Raw genomic sequence first — 22,967 nt, 5'->3', positions numbered from 1 at the left:
AAGTGAATAAGGCGCCTGGCAGTAAAGGTTGCTATGCTCACTGGTTGACACGTTAGTGGCCAAAAGACGAGGTTTCTGATAGTCCCATCGACGGTATGTTACGCATTACTGCCTTCTTATGTCTATGGCTGTCGAGAGACATATTTGAAGACAGCGGAAACTTGTTGAAGCCCTTCGTGATCCCCTTTGCTATCAAGATGGCTCAAGGAGAGAAACTCCCAATAGGTAGCTTGTTCCTGGGTTCTTTGTATTCTAACTTAGACTCCTTGGTTATAGACTCTGGTGTATCGAATGACTTTATGAAGATTGAGTGCTATGCCAATACGATGTTTCTTCAAGCTTTGATGTGGGAGCACTTCAATAATTATGCGCCTATTCCACGTAATATTTTGCAAGGATCGAATGCTGATGCTCGTCACATTTTCTCTGAAAAAGATAATGCCAGGATCATGCGTTGGTCTACAAAGCAGCCTCGGTCTAAAGCATGCCTCATTGATGTGTTGGATGATGAATCCGAGTTCAACTTTCGCCCGTGGGTGTCAGTTCCTTCTTATGTTTCCCAGCCAACAACTTTAAATACTGGAGAGAGTGTGATGCTGATGTCTGGTGCAAATCTGAGTGATGGCGAAAGATCTTTCATGTTGAGCTGCACCCCTGGTCATTTGATATCGGCTATATACGGAGGACTTTCAGTGGAGGAATATAATATTGACAAAGCAGCTCGACAAATGGGTATGGATCAGTGTGTTCCAACTTTTCGAAGGAGGAAGACATCAGTTGAACAACTTAGAACCTATTTAGACCATACTCATGTAGAAGGAAGTAATTATTGGTTCCCTTGCTCCGAGAAATTTGCATATGTAACTCCAGGTTACGTAGACTTTTGGGATCAACAACTTCAGCGGTTGCGTGATTACGTGATGGCTGGTCAGCCTCCAGTGAAGGATCCTCCTTCTACTGAGATGATTTCTGGTCGACCAAGATTGAAGTATCTCTCTGGTGATAAACGAAAATCGTCTCCAGGATCTTCTCAGGTATGTTTCTTCGTATAATCTTCATGAAATTATGAGAACTGTATTCTAATTATGTTACTGAATGTTACCACAGGACGGTCCTAATGTAAGACCTCGAATCCGTGTAGATTTCTCAGAAACTGAAGCGATTGTTCACGGTGTAGAAAGAAGGAACAAAAGTTATAAGCTGTTACCTAATACCATAAAGTCCCCAGTTGGTTCTTTGGTGAGTTCTCGGTATTCCCCTTGTTGTGAATTTTTCTCGCCCACATTATGAGGATCATGAAACCAATGTTGTTATTCCGTTGCAGAATTTTACTCCATCAAGTATCGATGGTCTTCGGTTTTCTGCAAAAATTCCTGATTTGAGCGATGAAGGAGAAGCCGTAAGTATGCCTTCGCATATTCAATTATGATGCTTTTTAGATAAAATGTTGATTGTTAAGGATGTGTCCAGGAGGATGCCGTCATGGAGACGGAGAGTGCTGATACTCGACCATCCTTTGAGAATAGAGACGAAGGCACTTCCAAAGAATCGGAGCCGAATAGAAGTAATTATCCCTTTGTCGTTAACACGGACAATCTCAATTCCTCGAACACTTCGGAGACTCCCCAAGTAAGTACATGTCTTGTATCCTCTTCATAGAAGTATGAAAGTGATGATCTGTGAATGAATGAACGAGAATCCATGTGTATATACGAAAAACTTAGTCGAAATTCGTCGTCAGAAAATTCAGAACTCAGTGTTTTAGCAAAAAATGTCGTAAAACCTTCACCTGGAGTCGGATTTTCATGATCTGCATATGCATATTTATTCCCGGAAAATTTCCAAGCTTTAACAGAGAAGCTTTTTAATTTTTGAGCATGTTCAGGGCCTGAAAAAGGCGAAATATTAAACTTCCAGGAGACTTTCAGAACTTTTTCAGATGGTATGTTGCTCAATGTTTTGGCCACATATCCTTGCTCGTTCATCGGATTGTTATGGAATTTTGACACTTTGTAGAGGACATCCATACGAAGAGAATGGTATACAACCCATATTCAGATTCCTTGTATATTTCTCCCAGTTTGTATTCTAGTAAAGGGAAGAGTACAGTTTCTTCAGACGAGGTTACTGTAAAACGTATCTTCATGAATTTCATGCTATTTGCTCGCATCTTGGGTGCATAATGATGAACTTTGATGATGTTGCATTGCTTGTATACTGTATTTTATAATCTCACTTGGTTTCATGCTTAAATGACTCTAACCTCATGTAATCTTCGTATTAGGTGTCAAATACCGAAGTTGAGGATATTGAATCCAATGAGGATAACTCGAACTGCCCTGGAGTTATTGATGAAGAAACAACCATCCCTGCACTTCAAGGCCATGAGAAGGTTGTCACTGAAGTTGTGGAAACCCAGATTGTTGTTGCTTCAGTGATAGAAGAAACTGAAACACCGATAGAGAATACTGTTGACCTGATTGTAGAAGTTGCCCCAGTAATTGAGAACCGTATAGTGGTGCATGAATATCCAAGTGCAGGAGTTGATTTTGATCCTCCATTTTATGCTTCACTCTCGTATCATGAACTAGTTGGTGGATTCAGCATTCCCATTGGATATGCAGGCTTGTATGAGAAAATATGGAAGAAGTTTGGTCACATGATCGTTGATAAGAACCCTGGACGTGCTTATGCCTTAACAATGCAAGTAGGTATTATCTTGCGTGTCGTGAGTGATATATGCACTAGGTCCAGAAATACTGTGACTCTAAATATACTCTTTGATTGGGAGTTTAATTTGGAGAATTCAGAAAGACTTGGCTTCAATGTGAAGTGGCTTCGTAAGAAAATGAACGCTATCAAGGACTCATGTGAGAACAACATATCCTTTCCCAATGATGTTGTGATGGAGAAAGAAGACAAGATTGCCAGGATGACTGAAGAACTGAACAAGGAGAAGGCAGCTTTGCAAGTCTTGAAGGATGCAGAGGAGCAAAAACCCTTTTTTGCTGATTTTCTTTGATTCCTTTTTCATAATCTCTTGAATTTCTGAACTTCTGAGAGATGCGAGGTTTTTATTTGGGTTTTGATATTAGTTGGTTTTGGATTGGTAGATGGTTAAGGATTTTCTTTTGGATTTGATAGAGATTTTCTTTTAAGAAATATGAACTGAATTTTGATAAATTGCTGAATTCAAATACTGATTGCAAGTATTGCAAACGTTTTGGAGGAATTGAAATACAATGAAAGAAAATCATAAATGCCAAATCCAGACGCCATGAATGGTTCAAACGCCCAGTACCTCAAATGCCTGATAATTTCAGACAAACGCCTTAAGCCAATTCTCGTGAATTACTGGCAGGGTTCTGCCATCTGTGTTGATCAGTTTGTAGTATCCTACGGTTATGGATTTAGCAACCATAAATGGTCCTTACCAATTGGAGTTTCTTGCCGAGTGAAGATTGCGCTGAACTGCTTTGAGAACCAGGTCCCCTTCATAAAATTTGTTAGGTTTGGTCGTTCGCGCTTTGAATATGTTCTGTTGATTCAGAATTTCTCGTGTGGTGGTATTCCATGGTTGTGGCACATATGGACACTCGTGCAGGAAGGAGTATCCCTCGTAATGTCTGTCATACTTAGCCACATCTTCGGCAATGAATCTGTTGATATGATGATCCACTTGAAGAGATTCTGGACCCAACCATTGGGTGAAATATTGCTGAGGAGAGATTATCCACTCATAGCATTTTGCGATTGCTAAATTGTTTGCGGATTGAAGCCCTTGAACCAAATAAGCATATTTGAAAACTGACGATATGGGCACATGAGAAGGAATAAGACTTGTCTGAGGGAGAAATCTCTTGACGAAATCGTTTGGGTGTTCCTCAGGCTTTTGTGTAAGTTTTGTCAAGGCTTTGAGCTCCTCCAGATACTCGAGCGGTGAGGTATCTTCTTTCTCTTCCTCTGAGTCGGAGGTTTCTTCAGCGGAGAGATGTGTAATTGAAGGTGTCAGCGCCACCTTCCCATCATGAATCCATGTGCGTCCAAGAATCATATCATATCTTGGATCTTCTCAGATTATGTAAAACTTGGTCTCAGTGCAGACCAAATTTTCTTTGACTTTGAGGATGACGTAGCCGTACGCGTCTCTGGAAACTCCTTCGTGATCTCTGATTGCCATGGGGGCATGAGTAGCTTCCTGTCGAGTAATGCCAGCGGCTCTGAAAGTTTTCAAAGGGATGATGTTGAGGCAGTGTCGACATCAACAAATTCTCTCTTGAACTTGTTTCCTTTGATGTGCACCGTGGTGAGCAGTCCCCAATCATACATTTATTTGTCCGTTGCTGGAGGCTCAGTGAGTGTCTCTTGAATCAACAGACGCTTGCCTGACACGATGTGGTTTAATGCCGCAAACATGTCTTTCCTTTGAGCCTTTGATAAGTATAGCAATCCGCAGACATGCTCGATTAAGGATTGAATTGCTTCTTTGACGGGAGGCTCAGAGATGGTAAAGGTTCGGACTGGAAGGGGGTTTCTGTGTACTCCTTCAGTCCCCAGGTTGAGTTCTCCCGATTCTACCTTTTCTCTGAATATGCGTTTCAAAGTTTTACAATCACTTGTGGGGTGACTGACGAACTTATGAAAGCGACAGTACCGAGGATTTTCCATGGCCTCTTCAGTTGGTTCCTTCTTGACATATGGCAACTTGATTGCACGGTCTTGAATCCAAGCATCCAGTAATTCGATAACTTCTTCAATTGAGCAGGGAAAATCAGGTGCTTCTGGATCTTCCGTATGTTGAGGAGGAGCTTGCCCATTATCTTTATTTTGCGCCTTTGAAGGGGCTGAGGATGTATGCTTATGTTGTGGATCAGCTTTCCGTTTAATTCCTTCCGCGACAGCATTTGTGGAAGGTTGAAGGTTGTATTGTTTGTTGATCAAACGTCTGTTGCTGCCTCTGGCCTCTCGTGGTTCTTCATCTTTTGCAGTCTTAGTCCTTTCTAATATAGCAGGTGCAGTAGTTGCCGACCTCTTGGCTGCTTCATGGAGTTCTGAGAAGGTCTGGAACCTGAGATTCTCTAATAAGGATTTGTAGACTGGAATCATTCCGTTGATGCATAAGTCCAAAAGTTGCTGCTCTGTGACATTCGGATCATGGCAATCCAACGCTTGAACTCTGAACTTTTTCACATAATCGTTAGGATGTTCGTTGTTCTTTTGAAACATCCTTCCGAGATCAGAGAGGGTAACTTGATCTGAAACGAAGAAATACTTCCTATAGAAAGCATTAGCCATTTCTCCCTAACTGTTGATAGTTCCTGGTGCGATGTTGTTGTACCAGGTGTACGCTATGCTTTTCAAGGATTTTGAAAATTCTTTGAGGCGAACAACATGGTTATGCTCATGTTCACCCAAAGCTTCCAGGAACCGAGAAACATGTTCCCGAGCATTGCCGGTTCCGTCGTACAAAGTAAAGGTTGGAGAGATATAACCTTTTGGAAGAGGAATCCTCTGCGTAGCAGCAGAGTATGGAGGCTGGTGACGATGGACATGTGGGGTCTTGTCCTTTCCACGGTTCTCCAGAAGGCGTTCTAAATCTTCCTGAGTGATGAAGTTTGATGATTCTTTCGCCGATGGATCGTCCGCAGCTTTTCGAGCTTCATCATCATCAATTATATGAATTGGAATTACCTCAGGATCGGCGTCTGAGGATTTTTCCTTTTCTTTTCCTTTTCCTTGGATCTTCCCTGACATTATATCAGTGAGAGCCTTCAGTTGATTAAATAGCTCCTTCTGTGTTGTAGCCATATCGGTTTGATTCTTTGCAAGAGTCTCTTGCACTTTGATGAGATCAGCAATAGTAGGTGGTAGATTCCCTATGACTTCCTCAGGGTGTGGGCCGAACAAAGGATGATCATCCGTGTTGACGTGAGGAGGAGTGACATCACCACCATCAGTGTTAGAGGACGGAATCGTTTCCGGGATATCCTCGTTGTTGTTATTGTTGTTGTTGCTAGTGCTAGCGCCGTTTGCGTTGGAACCTGTGACTAACCCAGACCTAAGACCGACCATCTTGTGAAATAATGAGATTGCAACCGAGAGAATGATCTCCCACTGTGGTCGCCAATCTGTAGATGGGGCAAACGATTTGCTGGTTTTCACGGGATTGAGGAGACGACCGTACGGAGGAGACTCCTTGAACCGAGCGAAATGTTCAACCTCACACAGATGCACTGCAAGAAGGGAGTTCTTTGAATTCGAGAGATCAATCTGTAGTACTCCGGCCAAAACCAAAACAATGGTCGTTCCAGAGTAAATTCGGTCACAAGAGAGGATGGGTTGATCTGTATGAGGGAAGATGAGAAATGTGTGGAATCAATGGTAATCAAAGATTGTGGGTGTGTTATGAATTCTGAATAAGATAAGTTTTGAATGATTGAACCTCTGTTGAGAGTAATTACTCAGATGTTGAGTTAATATCGTGTTGTCTGTGGGACGTGAGATCGTTGTATATTCAATCATAATTTCAGAGACTTATTTATATTGCTGGAATTGTAGACACCATGATCCCATGAAGTGTGACAGTTGATGGAATCAAAGAGTGGGGAAATGGAAATCGTGTTTGAAACCAGTTGCTCATCGTGCGGAGACTTGGTCGATTTTCCATCCACTACTTTGTTAACTTCTTCAACTGATTGCACGACTTGTTCACATTCCATCGTGTGTATGAACACACGTGCCTTAGACCGCCAGATCAAAACCCTAATTAATATCCCCCATGTGACACGATTGTCGTCTCGTGGTTAATTAGTCAGTTGTTGACTTCATGACTTTATGGGACGATGAGTCCATGTATTTGCGGAGTTGAACATGATTTTGCAAAATGTTTTGAAACTCATGAATTGAACGTGTCTGTTAAGACATAGGTATAGTTCTCACGTTGATAGTTGAGGCGAGCAAGTATTTCTCATTCTATGAATTGTTGAATATTGATAGTTGAACCAATATTCCTTGATTTGAGCAAATATTGCTTATCTGAGCAAGTGTTGTTCGTCTGATGAATTATTGGTAGCGTGACCAAAATAAAACATTAATTAGAATACTGGCAGTTGAACCGATCATAATTAATAAGAATACCGATCATGAGATCGTTGTAAAGTTATTAGTGTTTGAATCTGGAATTATGATCCTTGGACTCAGAAACCCTAATTTGATCAATTGGTGACCAATTGATGGTTTATTTCAAAATCAACCATGGAATGAAAGAGGGATCAGCTACATGAGACCATGGATCGACCATGTAGTGCACATATGTTCATGTGAGTAAACACCAAAGTATCTTGAAGAGTTGGTGATTTGTTGATGAAAAAATGATTAAATGTTGGTTTAATCATTTATTCGAAAAATGCTCGTCTGAGCCTTAGGTGATAAAACCTAATTAATTATGAAGGGGTGAGGGCCTGACCATGGGGTCATGAAACCGGCCCTGGGTGGTCACGGGATCGACTGAGGATCATTCTATGAAATTCCAAAATTATTTGGAAGAGTTTTGGACCTAATACGTGCAATTGCGCAAATTAGGTCAAATCATGAAAATAAGTGGGACCGTCTCATTGCTAGCCAAAGATCCAACCCTGGCCGGTCAAGGTACATGCTCACGTCCGTGTCTCAGTCCTGAGAATCTTGAAACTGAGGAAACTTCATGAGATGAAGGAAAATAATTATAAAATGAAGGAATATAAGGCGTGGGACCGCTGGAGACAAGGCATGGACGGCCGTCCAGTGACCACGGTCCCATGGTGTCTTTTCCTAATTTTATAATATTTTTCATGATTTTATGAAAATATCATGAAATCAAGGAATTTTTTTGAAATTAAGGAGTTTCCTTAAAGTGAAAGAGTTTCCATGGGATCAAGGAAGCAAAAAATAATAAAATAAGGACGTGTGGGGCTGACTAGGGCATGGCCGGCCGGCTTGGGCCCGGTCCCACAAGTTTCCCTAATTTTATGTAATTTTTGTGTATTATTTTCCATGATTTGAAGGAATTTTCATAATTTCAAAGAAATACCATGAAATCAAGGAATTTCATGGGATCAAGGAAACCTTAAAATAATAATAATAAAATATGGGCGTGTGGGACCGACTGAGGCATGGCCGGTCGGATGGGCCCGGTCCCACGAGTTCCCTTAATTTTATATTATATTTTCATGGTTTTATGAAAATACCATGAGATTAAGGAGTTTTCATGAGATTAGGAAAATAATAATAAAATAATGAGGAACCATGAGGTGTGGGGATGGCCGGGATCAAAGCATGGCCGGTTAGCCAATAATCACGACCCCACAATGTTTTTCCCAATTTTATATTATCTCCTTGGTGCGAAGGAAACACCATGAAACTGAGGAGTTTCCTCAAAACGAAGGATATTTGTTCAAATGAAAGGATTTTCATAAGATCAAGGAAAATAACAAAAAATATGATAAAGTATAAAACTGGCGTGGGATTGGCCACGACACGGCCGGCCGGCCGGTGAGCCCAATCCCTCAGCACCTTGGTCAATATTTAATTATTTATTATTTTCCTTCCTATTTTGCATAGGTTCATCGTTTCGTCGTATTTTGAAATACTCGTTCATGCGGTGATTGTCAGTGCATCATCGTTGAGTACACTTACACCATTTGAGTCGGGGCTTACTCGGAGGTAGCTCAGACGCCTGTGCGTTGAATATTTATTACTAACCCATGGAATTCTGCTGGGAAGAACCATAGATTGAAGTAGCGAAATATTGCGAAAATATTTGAATATTTTCGGAAATTCAGTGGATTAATCCAATAATTTAGGAATAATTAACTTATGGCTCTATACTAGCAGAGCAAGCTGTCTAGGAGCATTAATTATTCTGACATGAGCTTGCTGGAGCTTCATATCCTTTATATAGTCAGGGAAAACTGTTGTTTGCATCCTGAAGACGTTATCGCTCTATACTAGCAGAGCAAGCTGTCTAGGAGCCGCCAATCTCGTGATTCTATATAGAAATAATTACTGAAGTGTTCGCTATTCATGAGATATGTCGTTGTCCAGCCGAGAGACTACATATCTGCATGTACTCTGAGAGAAAGTATTCTCAGACAGAGATTTGATGAGAGACTCGTGTCTCAATACTCACGTTTGATTGTTGGATCAGAAGTTCGTATAATTATGGGTTTACGATTTTAGCCTTTGTCGAAAATCCACCATCTACAAGCTTAAGGACTTCATGGCGATTCATCATACAAGTAGAAGATCTACTCAATCTTAAAAGACTAAGGAATGAATTTGCAAACCGTGGCTATTAAAGTTCATGAACCGATTCGAGTGAATCAAATCATCTTTGCTTCAATTGTGTCTTGTGTAGTTACATAAGATTTCCTTGCAATTGAACAACTCTCTTAACTAGTTCGTTTGAGTCAATTAAACTAGTTATGGTAAAGAAGAACATGGTTGGTATGAAACGCTCATATGGTTAACCTCTTTGGGTAGACTATTTTTGAACCAACAATGTACACGTTTGGGTGTGGTTAACAAACCTAGAAGCGTACAGTCATTTGTGTATGACAAGCTAAGTTTTCGATCTAACGGTTGAGAAATACTAGCTTGAATCTTAATATGGTTTTCATCTAACGGTGAATATTGATTGCTTTGTAACTAAGGCAAAACCCTGATTTGAAAGGATATATAAAGGAGACATCTAGTATTGTGCAAAACTAATCCCCACACCTTACGTGTGATACTAGTTTGCGTGCTAGAGTCGTTTCTCCTTTAACCTTTGGTTTTCTTCTTCTAAAACCAGGTTAACGACTTAAAGACTTCATTGGGATTGTGAAGCCAGACCGATACTACTTTTATCGTAGTTGTGTGATATGATCTTGCATCTTCTATCGTAACAGTACAATCATATTGATTGGCTTGAGATCGTGAGAGTTCTCCGATAGGCAAGATATAAAAAGTAATCACAAACACCTTCGTCTCATCGTTTGTGATTCCACGATATCTTGTTTCGCTACCATACGATTAAGATTGTTGTGAGGTGATTGATTAATCTAGGATGTTCTTCGGGAATTTAAGACCGGATTATCAATTGGTTCCTGTTCACCTTGATTATTATCAAAAGACGGAACAAAAAATTTTAGGGTTTTTCTGTGGGAGACAGATTGATCCTTTGATAGACTTGTCTGTGTGAGACAGATTTGTTTATTGTGGGTCGTAGCAACTCTTAGTTGTGGGTGAGATCAGCTAAGGGAATCAAGTGCGCAGTATCCTGCTGGGATCAGAGGCGTAGGGAGTATAATTGTACCTTGGATCAGTGGGAGACTGATTGGGGTTCAACTATAGTCCAGTCTGAAGTTAGCTTGGAGTAGGCTAGTGTCTGTAGCGGCTTAATACAGTGTGTATTCAATCTGTACTAGGTCCCGGGGTTTTTCTGCATTTGCGGTTTCCTCGTTAACAAAATTCTGGTGTCTGTGTTATTTTTATTTCCGCCTTATATTTGTTTATATAATTGAAATAATACAGGTTGTGCATTTGAATCAATCAATTGGAAATCCGACCTTTGGTTGTTGATTGATATTGATTGATCCTTGGACATTGGTCTTTGGTACCGTCCAAGTTATTCCTTGTGTTTGATTATAGACTCGCTGATTTCTATTAGCTTGAGTGAATCAAAACAAGAGGGAGATATTAACTCCTTGAGATAATTTTATCTAGATTGAGTCTGACTGTCTAGTTGATTCTCTAGTAAGTGTTTCAGAGTTAGTCCATACAGATTTCTAATCGAAATATTGGGTGGTATTGTTAGACCCCCGCTTTTTCAATTGGTATCAGAGCAGGCAAACACGTTCAAGACCTTACAAGTCTGTGTTTGTAGCGATCTGACTCTATGGACAACTGTGCTATCTCAGTAAACGTACCACCAGTCCTTGATGGCTCAAACTACTCAGGGTGGAAAGTTTTTATGTGTGCTTATCTTCAAGCTTGTGATTTTCAAACCTGGGTACGTATTGTTAAAGGCTATGATCCTCCGGTTAATACAAAAGGAGTTGTATCTATACCTAAGGATGTTGGTAGTTATAGTCCTGAAGAATCTCTTGCTGCAATGCAAAACTCTAACGGATTAAATGCTATTAGACAGGTCGTTACCCCAGATCTTCAACACTATGTGTCTACATGCACTAAGTCTAAAGATGCCTGAGATATCTTAGAAACTTTATTTGAAGAAAAGAGATACGTTTCTAAGAAGCATGCCATCAATGGAGGAAATAACCTCAACACCCTCTCCATAAATACCTCTCTTGGACATGTGACAATTCATGATCCAAGTTCTGTTCAAACCTTTGCATTCAACGTTGTTTCCGAGACAAGTAAATCCTCTAACGTGTCTTGGGATGATGAGTGTTCTTCTAATGATAATAGGTTTGATAAACCATTGTTCAAAGAAAGGATCAAGGAATTTGTAAAAAGAAGCATTAGATGTGATAAACATCTCCTGTCAGCTGTTGATACTAAAGATTCTATGAACGAAAATTCTCTAAGTATTAACGCTTTGAATGCGTCTATTGGATGTGATGAAACCGCAGCTCTCGCGGCAGAAACCTCCACGTACTCAAGGTCTGTTTCAGAAGTTGAGTCTGACACAAAGATTTTTGAATTCTTGAATAAACAGGTTCTTCAAGAAAATCTTCAATTAAAAGCTTCATTGAAGAAACTAGAATCTTTAATCCAGGTAAAATATCTTGAGATAGATTGTCTTAATGATCAATTCACCAGAACCGTTGTTCTAAAGGAAAAAGAGATTAATACTCTCAAAGATGATCTTCAACGATTGTCTGGAAGTTCTGATAAAATCTCAGCACTGTTATTTGGTCAGAAATCCTTTGCAAATACCAATGGTTTAGGGTTTAAAAGCAAGTCTGCAGGTATTGTCAACCATGGTCCAAAGTGTCATGGGAAATAAAAGGTTGGCAGTTGTGATAAATATAAGGCACTTCAACAAGACAAGGAATCATCAATTTGTTCGTTTTGTGGAAATGCAAATCATACTCAAATCACGTGTTGGAAGTTCAAGAGGAGCAACAAAAGAATGTCCAGACTGCGAAAGAGCATGCAAAAGATGAATCTGGATAATCAACAAAAGTCTTATAAAAGTAATGCTTCCAGAATCAGAAGAGGAAGGAAACCTGTTTATACAACAAGCCTTGGTAAACAAGGGGAGCGTCTGGCTCACATTGTATCTATCTAACTCCAGAGACGTTCGCATCCTTATTCTTAACTTGAGAAAATGAGGCTCTTCATTTGTGTGGCTCAAGTATTGTATCTATTTTTGTTAAGAAAATATTCTCCTAACAATATAGATTGTGGACTTTTAAACTGTGGAAGACTGTGTCAAGGATCTCTAGGGTTTGACACTTATAAATCTTCTCATATTATTTTTCCCTCTCATACGTTCTCATGGCTCCTGTAACCAGAGGCACTTCCAAAAGTGATGCAGTACAAGCATTCAACGTATATCTGTGCAAAGGAATCACTTCCTCGAGGATGATAAAGAAGAAGTCAACAATCTATGAAAAAAGTTCTTCCTCTAACTGTCTCTTTTATGTGTATCATAATAATCATTTGAGAGACATGGTGAAAGCTTTCATCAACAAGCGAAATGATATAAAATCTCGAATCATTTCCTCTTTGGAAGAGATAACTCACTATGAACAAAGGTTGTCTCTAACCAAGAATGCTCTGCGTGATCTAAAAAGAGAACTTAGTGAGTTAACTGACATTTCTGAAGATCTAGAGGAATTGAACGATCCCATTATCAATGGATTTTTCAATAATGAGAAGGAGTTTTCTGTAGATGCCTTGAGGAAGATCTACAATGCCTAGTAAGTCTTCTTTTTGGTTTAGTTGGAAGAATAACTAGTGCTTTGAATAGCGATGATTGTGACCACATATAGCTATTATTTTCATCTTCTTGTTTTTAGGTTTTTTGGTTTAAAATTCTAAGACTATTTGGAGGATGATATTTTGCAATATTTTTGATTTTGTTATATTGCAACTTGTTATGGGATATTTGTGTTTACGTCTGTGAACTTTGTTGTCCCATATTTTTGTCAAAAGTAAAGTCGTTCACGATCGGTATTCATGTATTGGTTTAAGAATGAATAGACTTTTGACATATACAAAAGTTAAGCCTATATTGTCAACCCTTGATGGAAGATAGGTTAAAATATTTTGTATCCAAGGATTATTGTTATTGTATATGCTTGTGCAAAAGAATGAATCCTTGTGTATTCCACGGTATAGATCTACATTGATCCATCTTTTTGTATTACCGTAAGGCTCTGTGATGTGTCTTATGTTGAGCACGATACAACTCAGTTGATTATTTTTGATTAGCTTGGTTGGTTGTTCCGTGAGGTACGTTATGTTGAGCATTTAGAACTAAATTAATCATCTCCTTGGTTATTTAGTTATTACTCCACAAATTCTCTTGTGTTGAGTACATGAACGATTAAGACAATCACTCTCTTGTATGATTAACTTAGTCGTAGCTCCGTAAGTTTACTTATGTTGAGCACAATGAATTAAATTGATCACTTTTGTGGTTAATTTGATTATGTATTCCGATTAGAGTTTACTTATGAATAATTTGATTGAGTGTTGGATATAAAAATCATTCTCATGGTTTTGCTGTCCAATAAAATCCTTCGTTTCTCTTGAAATTAAGGTCGCTTGTTGTTGTTCCCTTGGGAATGACATCTAATGGGAGAGAGTTCTTTTGAACTTGTGCTTAATGGTCATATATTGAGGGGTGTGCGGATGTGGAATTTTAGAGGGGTTATCTTGTATCTTTAAACTCCTTGATGAATGATGTTAGCTTCGGCTATATGATTGCATCTAAATAAGATGATGTGTGTTTCTTTCTCTCAGTCATGAAATGTCTCTCATGGAAATTTCATTATGATCTCGTTCTTGTACCTTTGCCAATTTTATTGACAAAAAGGGGGAGAATTAATATGTAGTTCACACTACAAATACATATGGTTTTCGGATCATTGTGTAAGGGGGAGTGGTTTTCATGTGAGATGGAGTATTGACTAAGGAGGGTGATACATATCACCATAGTATTATTGTTGAAGTTGTGATACAATTGGACTTTGACACTGTGTAATAATACTATGACACTTTATAACAATAATCGAGACCGATGCTTTCTCATTGTTATAACTACAGATCTTCAACAACGGTGATGCTAAACTTACAACCTTTGGGATCATTGGAGTACTTGGAAGTGACGAAGATTTCAAGGAATGTTGAAGATTAGACATATAGAATAGGAGCTACTAAAGTTTCATTATCTTTTTTGTATTCCATATGTATTGATAGTTTTGTCACTAAAATTGACAAAGGGGGAGATTATTAGAGCACTGCTCGGTCAAACTCGTATGCGTTGCTATCTCAAGCATGTTTTAAATGTTAGTGATCAAAACTATAAGTCTTGATTTCTAGTCTCTTATAGCTAAGTCTCGAACTAGGATAGTAAGTGTAGTTGAGCTCAAGGACTTCATGGAGATTCATCATACAAGTAGAAGATCTACTCAAGGAACCGGTGGAACTTCTCGACAAAAAGGTATGTGGAGACTTGAACTAATTCGTCACTCAAAAGTCTATCTATTCTATCTCCTACTCTTTGAGACAAAATTCATATGTTATATATATAGACTAGATCATACACATTTGGTATTTCGAGCCGAGTATACCTCGCCTATCTATATCTCGAAATATGTGTTGGTAAGCTTTTTGCTTCGACCAAGTTTATCTTTACCTAGTGACGAAAGTCATGAATGTTTCAATCACTTTGAAAATTGCTTTGACGAGAAATAGTGTAACAACTGTATAACGTCCTCTAAGAATGTTTCAATGATTGGAATGAGAGTTTATATTACATAACCAATAGATTCCTTGAACCGAAGTTTTCGAACTTTGTTGATCAAGAGAACTGGAAGTATGGCAAGTGCCAAGTCCGCGAACTGCCGAAGTTCTCAAACCCGAGAATTTCTGCTGGAGTTGACAAACTACTTGCGTGATCCAAGTCCGCAAACCCAGTCCGCGAACCGGCGTAGTTCTCGAACCCGAGATTTTCTGCTGGAGTTTGTAAACTCTATCCGGTGTCTTAAGTCCGCGAACTTAGTATGCGAACTTGAGAAGGTTATATATCTAAAGATGATTTCTAAACTTAATCTTAAAAGACTAAGGAATGAATTTGCAAACTGTGGCTATTAAAGTTCATGAACCGATTCGAGTGAATCAAATCATCTTTGCTTCAATTGTGTCTTGTGTAGTTACATAAGATTTCCTTGCAATTGAACAACTCTCTTAACTAGTTCGTTTGAGTCAATTGAACTAGTTATGGTGAAGAAGAACATGGTTGGTATGAAACGCTCATATGGTTAACCTCTTTGGGTAGACTATTGTTGAACCAACAATGTACATGTTTGGGTGTGGTTAACAAACCTAGAAGCGTACAGTCATTTGTGTATGACAAGCTAAGTTTTCAATTTAACGGTTGAGAAATATTAGCTTGAATCTAAATCAGGTTTTCATCTAACGGTGAATATTGATTGCTTTGTAACTAAGGCAAAACCCTGATTTGAAAGGATATATAAAGGAGACATATAGTATTGTGCAAAACTAATCCCCACACCTTATGTGTGATACTAGTTTGCGTGATAGAGTCGTTTCTCCTTTAACCTTTGGTTTTCTTCTTCTAAAACCAGGTTAACGACTTAAAGACTTCATTGGGATTGTGAAGCCAGACCGATACTACTTTTATCGTAATTGTGTGATCTGATCTTGCATATTCTATCGTAACAGTAAAATCATATTGATTGGCTTGAGATCGTGAGAGTTCTCCGATAGGCAAGATATAAAAAGTAATCACAAACACCTTCGTCTCATCGTTTGTGATTCCACGACATCTTGTTTCGCTACCATACGATTAAGATTGTTGTGAGGTGATTGATTAATCTAGGATGTTCTTCGGGAATTTAAGACCGGATTATCAATTGGTTCCTGTTCACCATGATTATTATCAAAAGACAGAACAAAAACTTTTAGGGATTTTCTGTGGGAGACAGATTGATCCTTTGATAGACTTGTCTGTGTGAGACAGATTTGTTTATTGTTAAAGCCTGCGATTTTGGGTCGTAGAAACTCTTAGTTGTGGGTGAGATCAGCTAAGGGAATCAAGTGCGCAGTATCCTGCTGGGATCTGAGGCGTAGGGAGTACAACTGTACCTTGGATCAGTAGGAGCTGATTGGGGTTCAACTATAGTCCAGTCTGAAGTTAGATTGGAGTAGGCTAGTGTCTGTAGCGGCTTAATACAGTGTGTATTCAATCTGGACTAGGTCCCGGGGTTTTCTGCATTTGCGGTTTCCTCGTTAATAAAATTCTGGTGTCTGTGTTATTTTTATTTCCGCATTATATGTGTTTATATAATTGAAATAATACAGGTTGTGTGTTTGAATCAATCAATTGGAAATCCGACCTTTGGTTGTTGATTGATATTGATTGATCCTTAGACATTGGTCTTTGGTACCGTCCAAGTTATTCCTTGTGTTTGATTATAGACTCGCTGATTTCTATTAGTTTGAGTGAATCAAAACAAGAGAAAGCTATTAACTCCTTGAAATACTTTTATCTAGATTGAGTCTGACTGTCTAGTTGATTCTCTAGTAAGTGTTTCAGAGTTAGTCCATACATATTGTTAATCGAAATATTGGGTGGTGTTGTGAGACCCCTGCTTTTTCACATATACTGTCAAATCCCCGTTGACACCAAAAAATTGTTTATCAGCTTGAGACAACACCTGTAGATTTTCGGTTTCCGACTACAAATCAATCAAGACATTGCTTCACCCGCTACATCGAACATCATAGGTAATAAAATCTCACTTTTCTGCAGTCAAAATTTTATTTTTACCCATTTCTTTCATATTCGGTGTTGCAATTTTCTTCAGGTGTGTTGCAGCTAAAGGTGAGGGTGCTTCTAAGTGTGAAAAATTCGCAAGATATTATCGATCACTTTGCCCTGGTGAATGGGTATGTTTTCAATTAGCTGATGCCTGAGAAAACATTTTTCAGTAATATTTAGCTTAACCATTTGCATTTACATGGATGCAGGTAGATAGATGGAATGAGCAAAGGGAGAATGGAACCTTTCCGGGTCCATTTTAGATTTTGAATATTATTCTAATCCATATTGAATATTATTCTAATCCATATATGGTACGATCACAACTTTTGTTCACCTATGCAACTGTAACTAAATATTGGCACTTTGTTGAAGAAATTACATCAACTATTTCCGCAAATCATCTTCGAGAAGCTAGCAATCCAAGAAGCAAGTGCTCAATATATTTAAAGAAGCGTGGAGACTCGAGAACACTACCATTAGAAGACTAACACAAAAGAAGACTTTATCAACTGGGAAATTTCTCACGAACGCATTGCTATCTCCAGCATTCAAGAAATTCGTTTTTTGAAATTGACTCGACTCGAAGATTTGCAAGCCAAGATTTAACTGAAGTACTTATCAGGGGGAGTATCAAATTAGAAGGTATTTTACTGGACTATCACGTTGTACTCTTTTCCTTCATCAAGGTTTTTCCCATTGGGTTTTCCTTGTCAAGGTTTTAATGAGGCAACATTTGTATGTCCAAATCTTTTCTAAGTTTTCTTAATTGTACTCTTTTCTCTTCGATCAGGTTTTGTCCTTTTGGAATTTCCTGACAAGGTTTTAACGAGGCAATTAGCTTAGACACAATGTCATCAGGGGAAGTGTTATAAACGTGTAATTATGTTAAGAATATCTAGGGCAAATCCCGTTTATTACTGGGATTCCCTTGTGTCTAGCCCTATAAATATAGACTCTAATGTTAGTCTATCGTACATCATCTAATAAGATTTTCTTCTCCCTTTCTTCGTCTCTACTTTGTGTCTTTCCTTCTCTATTTTCTAGTTCCACAACAGTTATCACACTGGTTATTACTTTATATTTTAGTTGGGCCTTATTGGAAACTTAAAATTTTTATTATCTTATAAATTTAGCGAGGTTATTAATTTAGCACACTGGCCCAAGTCGGGACTGGCAAAAAATATTATCTTAGCGAAATTATTAATTTATCGCGGATTAATTTAACGAAGTTATACTATACATGGGATTTTCGTTAGAGGGAGAGCAAAACTGATCTGAGAAGTACAGAAATCGTTGTTGACTCAGTAACTTGAACCTATTTAATAAATTTGTATGAATCGGACAAAATTAACCTTGTCCTAGCAGTTACCGATTCCCAAAACTTAAACTTCCATTGATGCGACAAATCTAAGATAATTATAAAAACAGAATCAATCCAATGGTGATCTTGTTCAATTAAGCAAGATTTTTGGTTTTTACTGGATTTTCGTTTGTGGTGATTTCAGTCACTAGCACCAAATCTATTTTAATGGATCTTCTATAAACAAAGTACCAGAAGAATTCAATTTAAATAAGGGAATTGAAAATAATCACAAAATGTTAATATGGTAAATCAAATCAAGTTGGACAAAATTAAAATGATGAGAAGGAAGTAAGCATCTCAAAACCAAAACCGTAACAATAGTTAGGGCGTCTGGTTATCATGTGGGTATCAATGAAGCTTTTAAACTTTGCTTTGAAGAAAAATCTTAATTAGTTAGATATCAAAACAATATCCAGATCCCCTTCTTCTGTTTTTGGGTTGAATAAAGCTACAAACAATATCCGAAAAAAAGGTAATTCATCATCTACAAACTATGTATGATGCATCGTTAGATCAACACATATAAAGTCATCAAATCATACTGTTGAAAGAGAGAATCACATTGTTAATGCATCAGTTCCTACGCAAACCCGAAAAGAAAAAATTAAGTTTATTGTTGTTATTAACGGCGGATTGAGGGATTAAGTTTATGGATAATTTTGTCCTGACTCAAATAAATATCTTAACTCAGACCTAGTTAGTGAGTCAATTGCGATTTTTATTCTCCTCGAATCCGTTTTTGCTTTCCCTCTAACAAAAATCTTACATGGCTGCAGGTAGATAATGGAATGAGCAAAGGGAGAATGGAACCTTTCCTGGTCCATTGTAGATTTTTTTCTTTGTTTTTCAGTATTTGGTTGCCAAGGCACTTTGCGTTCGAATTCCCGATGGTATCTCTAAAATTAATTGAATCAAAAGCAAAATTGAGTTTTCAGTACAATCAAAATTACACCGTCTTTCTTAGATTGAACACGACGGACGATGCAATAAAACCAACCTAACAAAAATGCAATAAAACTAGTATCTGGTAATCTGAGACACATTAGCCGGAGATCCAAAACTCTAAGTCATACCAAAACTTATGGCGAATAAACTCTCAAATTACAGCAATAACTCTGCGATCTGTATTGCGTTAAGAGCCGCTCCCTTACGAATTTGATCCCCACAGACAAATATATCCAGCCTGTTTCAAATTTCAATTTTAGGATCAAACTGATATATTTGAAAAGCCATAATTAGTAATGTAATTGAGTTGAATATTTCTATTCATCTTACCCTTGATTTCCATCTTGAGAAACGTCTTGGCGTATTCTTCCAACTGCAACATCATCTTTGTTTGATACCTGAACATAAAAAAGACGTAACCCGTTTAACCTTTTAACAAACAAAAAACGAGAATCAAAGAAAGGTGAGAGTTGTGCGGTAGAAACCTCTAGCGGAGTAGGAAAGTGATTAGCGGATCGGTTATCAATAACAACAACACCAGCAGCTTTTTGAAGAATTTCCTTTGCCGTGTCCTCATCAAGTGGGCTCTCAAACTGAAGGTTCACGCTCTCAGCATGTGCACGCATCACAGGAACTCTTATACAAGTGGCTGTCACCTTAACATTGTTGTCATTCTGCACCCAAGGGAAAATACACACATTCAATTGAAAAGGAAAATTTGTATAATGTACCAGAAAGGAATGAGTATGTCACCTTACTTACCCATATTTTTCTAGTCTCCTTTACCAATTTCATTTCCTCTTCATTATACCCATTTGAGGTAATAGGTGCGTTGTGTGAAAACAAATTAAAAGCATACTGCATCAATGAAAAGTGAATAATCAGAAGATACGTTCCTTTGATCAAAGTATAGAGGAAGACAGGAGGTGTGAAGGACAAACCTGCTGACTGAAAATTTTACAGGTAGGTTCCTTTCCTTCCAAGACCTAACGTTAATCACAAAAACATGTTTATTTAATCAGGAACCAGAGAACAACATGTAATAATGAAAAAGGTAAAAATCACGTGCACCAAAATGAAGATAAAGAGAGAGAGAGAGAGAGAGAGAGAGATAGTATATCAAACCTCACGAGTCTGTAGTTCAAGCTCCTCCATTGCGGCGGCACCTGCACCACTAGCTGCTTGATATGTGCTAACAACCATTCGCTTTACCTAGTAGATGCAAACACAAGACAGGCAAAGAACTCAGTTGGATAAAATCTAGCAAACTAAGAGTGTTCATTGTGATTGAAACGTATGATTACAGGTTCACGTGTACTTTAGAGCACATATCAACACACTTTTATGATACACATAAACAAGTTAACATGATAACATTCAGGGAATGGCATACAAATAACATACTAATTAACAGCAGTAAATTGAAGATGGAAAACAGAATTGTTACCTTGGCATGGCGATGTAGAGGTGTTGCTGCCATTAAACAGATAATGGTAGAACAGTTTGGATTAGCAATAAGAGCTCCTTTGCCAGACCCAAGTTTAATGTGAGACATGGCATCTGGATTAACTTCTGGAATAACAAGTGAGACATTTGCATCCATCCTAAATGCAGAGCTGTTATCAATAACAATCGAACCACGTGCAGCTGCAGCAGGCCCAAATTCTTTACTTATTGATCCTCCAGCGCTAAACAATGCAATATCAACACCATCAAAGCTCTCATGAGTCAACTCTTCGATAACATAATCTTTCCCCTCAAATTCTTGGTGTTTTCCTGCAGATCTTTTACTAGCAAGCATTTTAATACTTCTGTAAGGGAAGTCACGATCTGAGAGTACACTCAAAAACTCTTGTCCAACAGCACCAGTAACACCCACAACAGCTATCGATGGGCCATCTGCCTTGAGTGCCATTCGCACAGTGGAGTTACATCTCCTTCTAATGTTTGCTGATTTGGGAGAAAAAGTGGCAATCCCAGCAAGAGGATTGTGATGGTGGCTAAGTGCTTGAGCTCGCATTTTTGAAATCGCTAAATATTACCTCTTCAAACACTTTACTTCCTACAAGAACAATATTTAAAGCTTCAGCACCAATATCAATAGAAATATGATTACGCAAATCATTAGAAAGAATTGTACTTTCTATTTCTCTTTAGTTGCCATATTCTGAACATGAAACAGTAAGATTTATGTATCAGTATTACCACATAGAAATAAAGAAAAAAAGAAAAGAAATCAACAGGAAAGCAATTACAGACTGGTCTTATGGGAACGATGGTCTTATTAAATTTTGTACAATCGGCAATCATGCTGTAGCAAATAAGAAATATTTAAACAAATAGAGATGACAGATGGTGATTTTACCTGTGACTTTACTTGATTTGTTGGTTTCGTGTGAAGATTAGGGCTAGGAAACAAAAAGAGAAATTGAAATCAGTAGAAGAAAAATAAAAAAATAAACATCGGTGAAACAATAACAAAAAAGAAAAGAAAAGTGCAGCAACCGAAAAAGATTTACAGGGATAAATAAAGAGAAAGGGATGAAGTGAGAAGAAAATACTTGTGTTAGGAAGAAGAAACGGCAAGTACAAAGGGTTCGGAGCGGAGGTTATATCATAGAATAACGGAGGTTATGAGAGACTATTAGCTACCGCAGTTTAGGGTTTGTTGTGTCGAACAGTGGTAGTAGTAGACGTTGATTCAGCTTTTAACCACAGCAGAGGAAATTCACCCGAAATCATATTATTAATTGCAATATTACCCTTGCACATTAGTATAAATTAGTCCTTGACATCCTTATTTTTAGTTTTTTACATCTTCCGGGTCCTCAAACCTTTGTGAAGTTGTTATTAGAACACACCAGGACCTAAGATTTCTCAATATTCTAGCAAAACCCAATTTTACATCTCAAATTTCTTCTCACTACAGAGACAACCAAGCAAGCAAATACACTTACTTATCAGTACTACAATATGCTGTCACTAAAATCAGATAAACAACTCAGAAATCGCTTCACCAACTAAATCAAAATAACAGCAAAATTAGACTAATCAGTATTAGCTTATAGATCATCCATTCATGTTATACTACATAAACATCACTTCAGCAAGTAAATCAAAATTTCAAGAAAACACAAACAAAACCTTACCCAAACGGCCAAACCCTTACCCTAGAAATTTCACCAAAACAAAACCCTAACCCTACAACCTTCATAATACAAACAAAAGAATCATAAAAAGTAAGAGAAAATTGTTAATTGTGTATACCAGCTTGTGAAGGAAACTTAGCAGCAGCAGCAGCAGAAACTTAATCAACCGCAGGAGAAATGATGGAGGTGGTGAGGAGGCGCAGCAGCAGGAGAAGACAGGTGGTCGGTGGGGAGAAAAAAGAAGAGAAAGAGGAAGAAGAAATGAAAAGCAGAAAAGAACCGTCTGCTAGGTTTTTTGGGTGTTTTTATATATCTTTAACGTAGGGATAGGATTAACCCTACATAATCTAACGGTGAAAATAAAATGTAATTTATTACTAATTATTACTGTACACGGGTTAATGGGTTTACCCGCGGGTTTATGGTTCGGGTACGGGTTAACCCGTTTACTTACAAGCCGTCATTTCTGTAACCCTAACCCGGCCAAGCCGGGTACGAGTTTTCATGG

The 22,967-nt window shown here is 38.2% G+C and overlaps 2 protein-coding genes across 2 annotated transcripts; one reads left to right on the top strand and one right to left on the bottom strand.

Annotated features, from left to right (window-relative positions):
- Positions 1-1,482: 1,482 nt before the first annotated feature.
- Positions 1,483-17,262, top strand: LOC113336818 (cytochrome c oxidase subunit 6b-3-like). Its single transcript, XM_026582491.1, has 4 exons — positions 1,483-1,629; positions 16,883-16,965; positions 17,046-17,127; positions 17,209-17,262. The coding sequence occupies exons 1-4, from the start codon at positions 1,483-1,485 to the stop codon at positions 17,260-17,262; spliced, it is 366 nt and encodes a 121-aa protein (XP_026438276.1).
- Positions 17,263-19,250: 1,988 nt separating this feature from the next.
- LOC113336911 (aspartate-semialdehyde dehydrogenase-like) lies at positions 19,251-22,738 on the bottom strand. Its single transcript, XM_026582615.1, has 9 exons — positions 22,578-22,738; positions 21,676-21,718; positions 20,758-21,372; positions 20,436-20,522; positions 20,252-20,296; positions 20,073-20,168; positions 19,796-19,984; positions 19,641-19,708; positions 19,251-19,548 (listed from the first exon to the last, which is right to left on the bottom strand). Exons 3-9 carry the CDS (start codon positions 21,328-21,330, stop codon positions 19,467-19,469), a joined length of 1,140 nt encoding a protein of 379 aa, XP_026438400.1. The 5' UTR covers positions 21,331-21,372; positions 21,676-21,718; positions 22,578-22,738; the 3' UTR covers positions 19,251-19,466.
- Between the last annotated feature and the right edge of the window lie 229 nt (positions 22,739-22,967).

Source organism: Papaver somniferum, unplaced genomic scaffold (assembly GCF_003573695.1).
Source record: "Papaver somniferum cultivar HN1 unplaced genomic scaffold, ASM357369v1 unplaced-scaffold_154, whole genome shotgun sequence".
Lineage (NCBI taxonomy): Eukaryota > Viridiplantae > Streptophyta > Magnoliopsida > Ranunculales > Papaveraceae > Papaver > Papaver somniferum.
The sequence above is the reverse complement of the archived record's forward strand: the minus strand, read 5'-3'. Positions and strand labels throughout refer to the sequence as shown.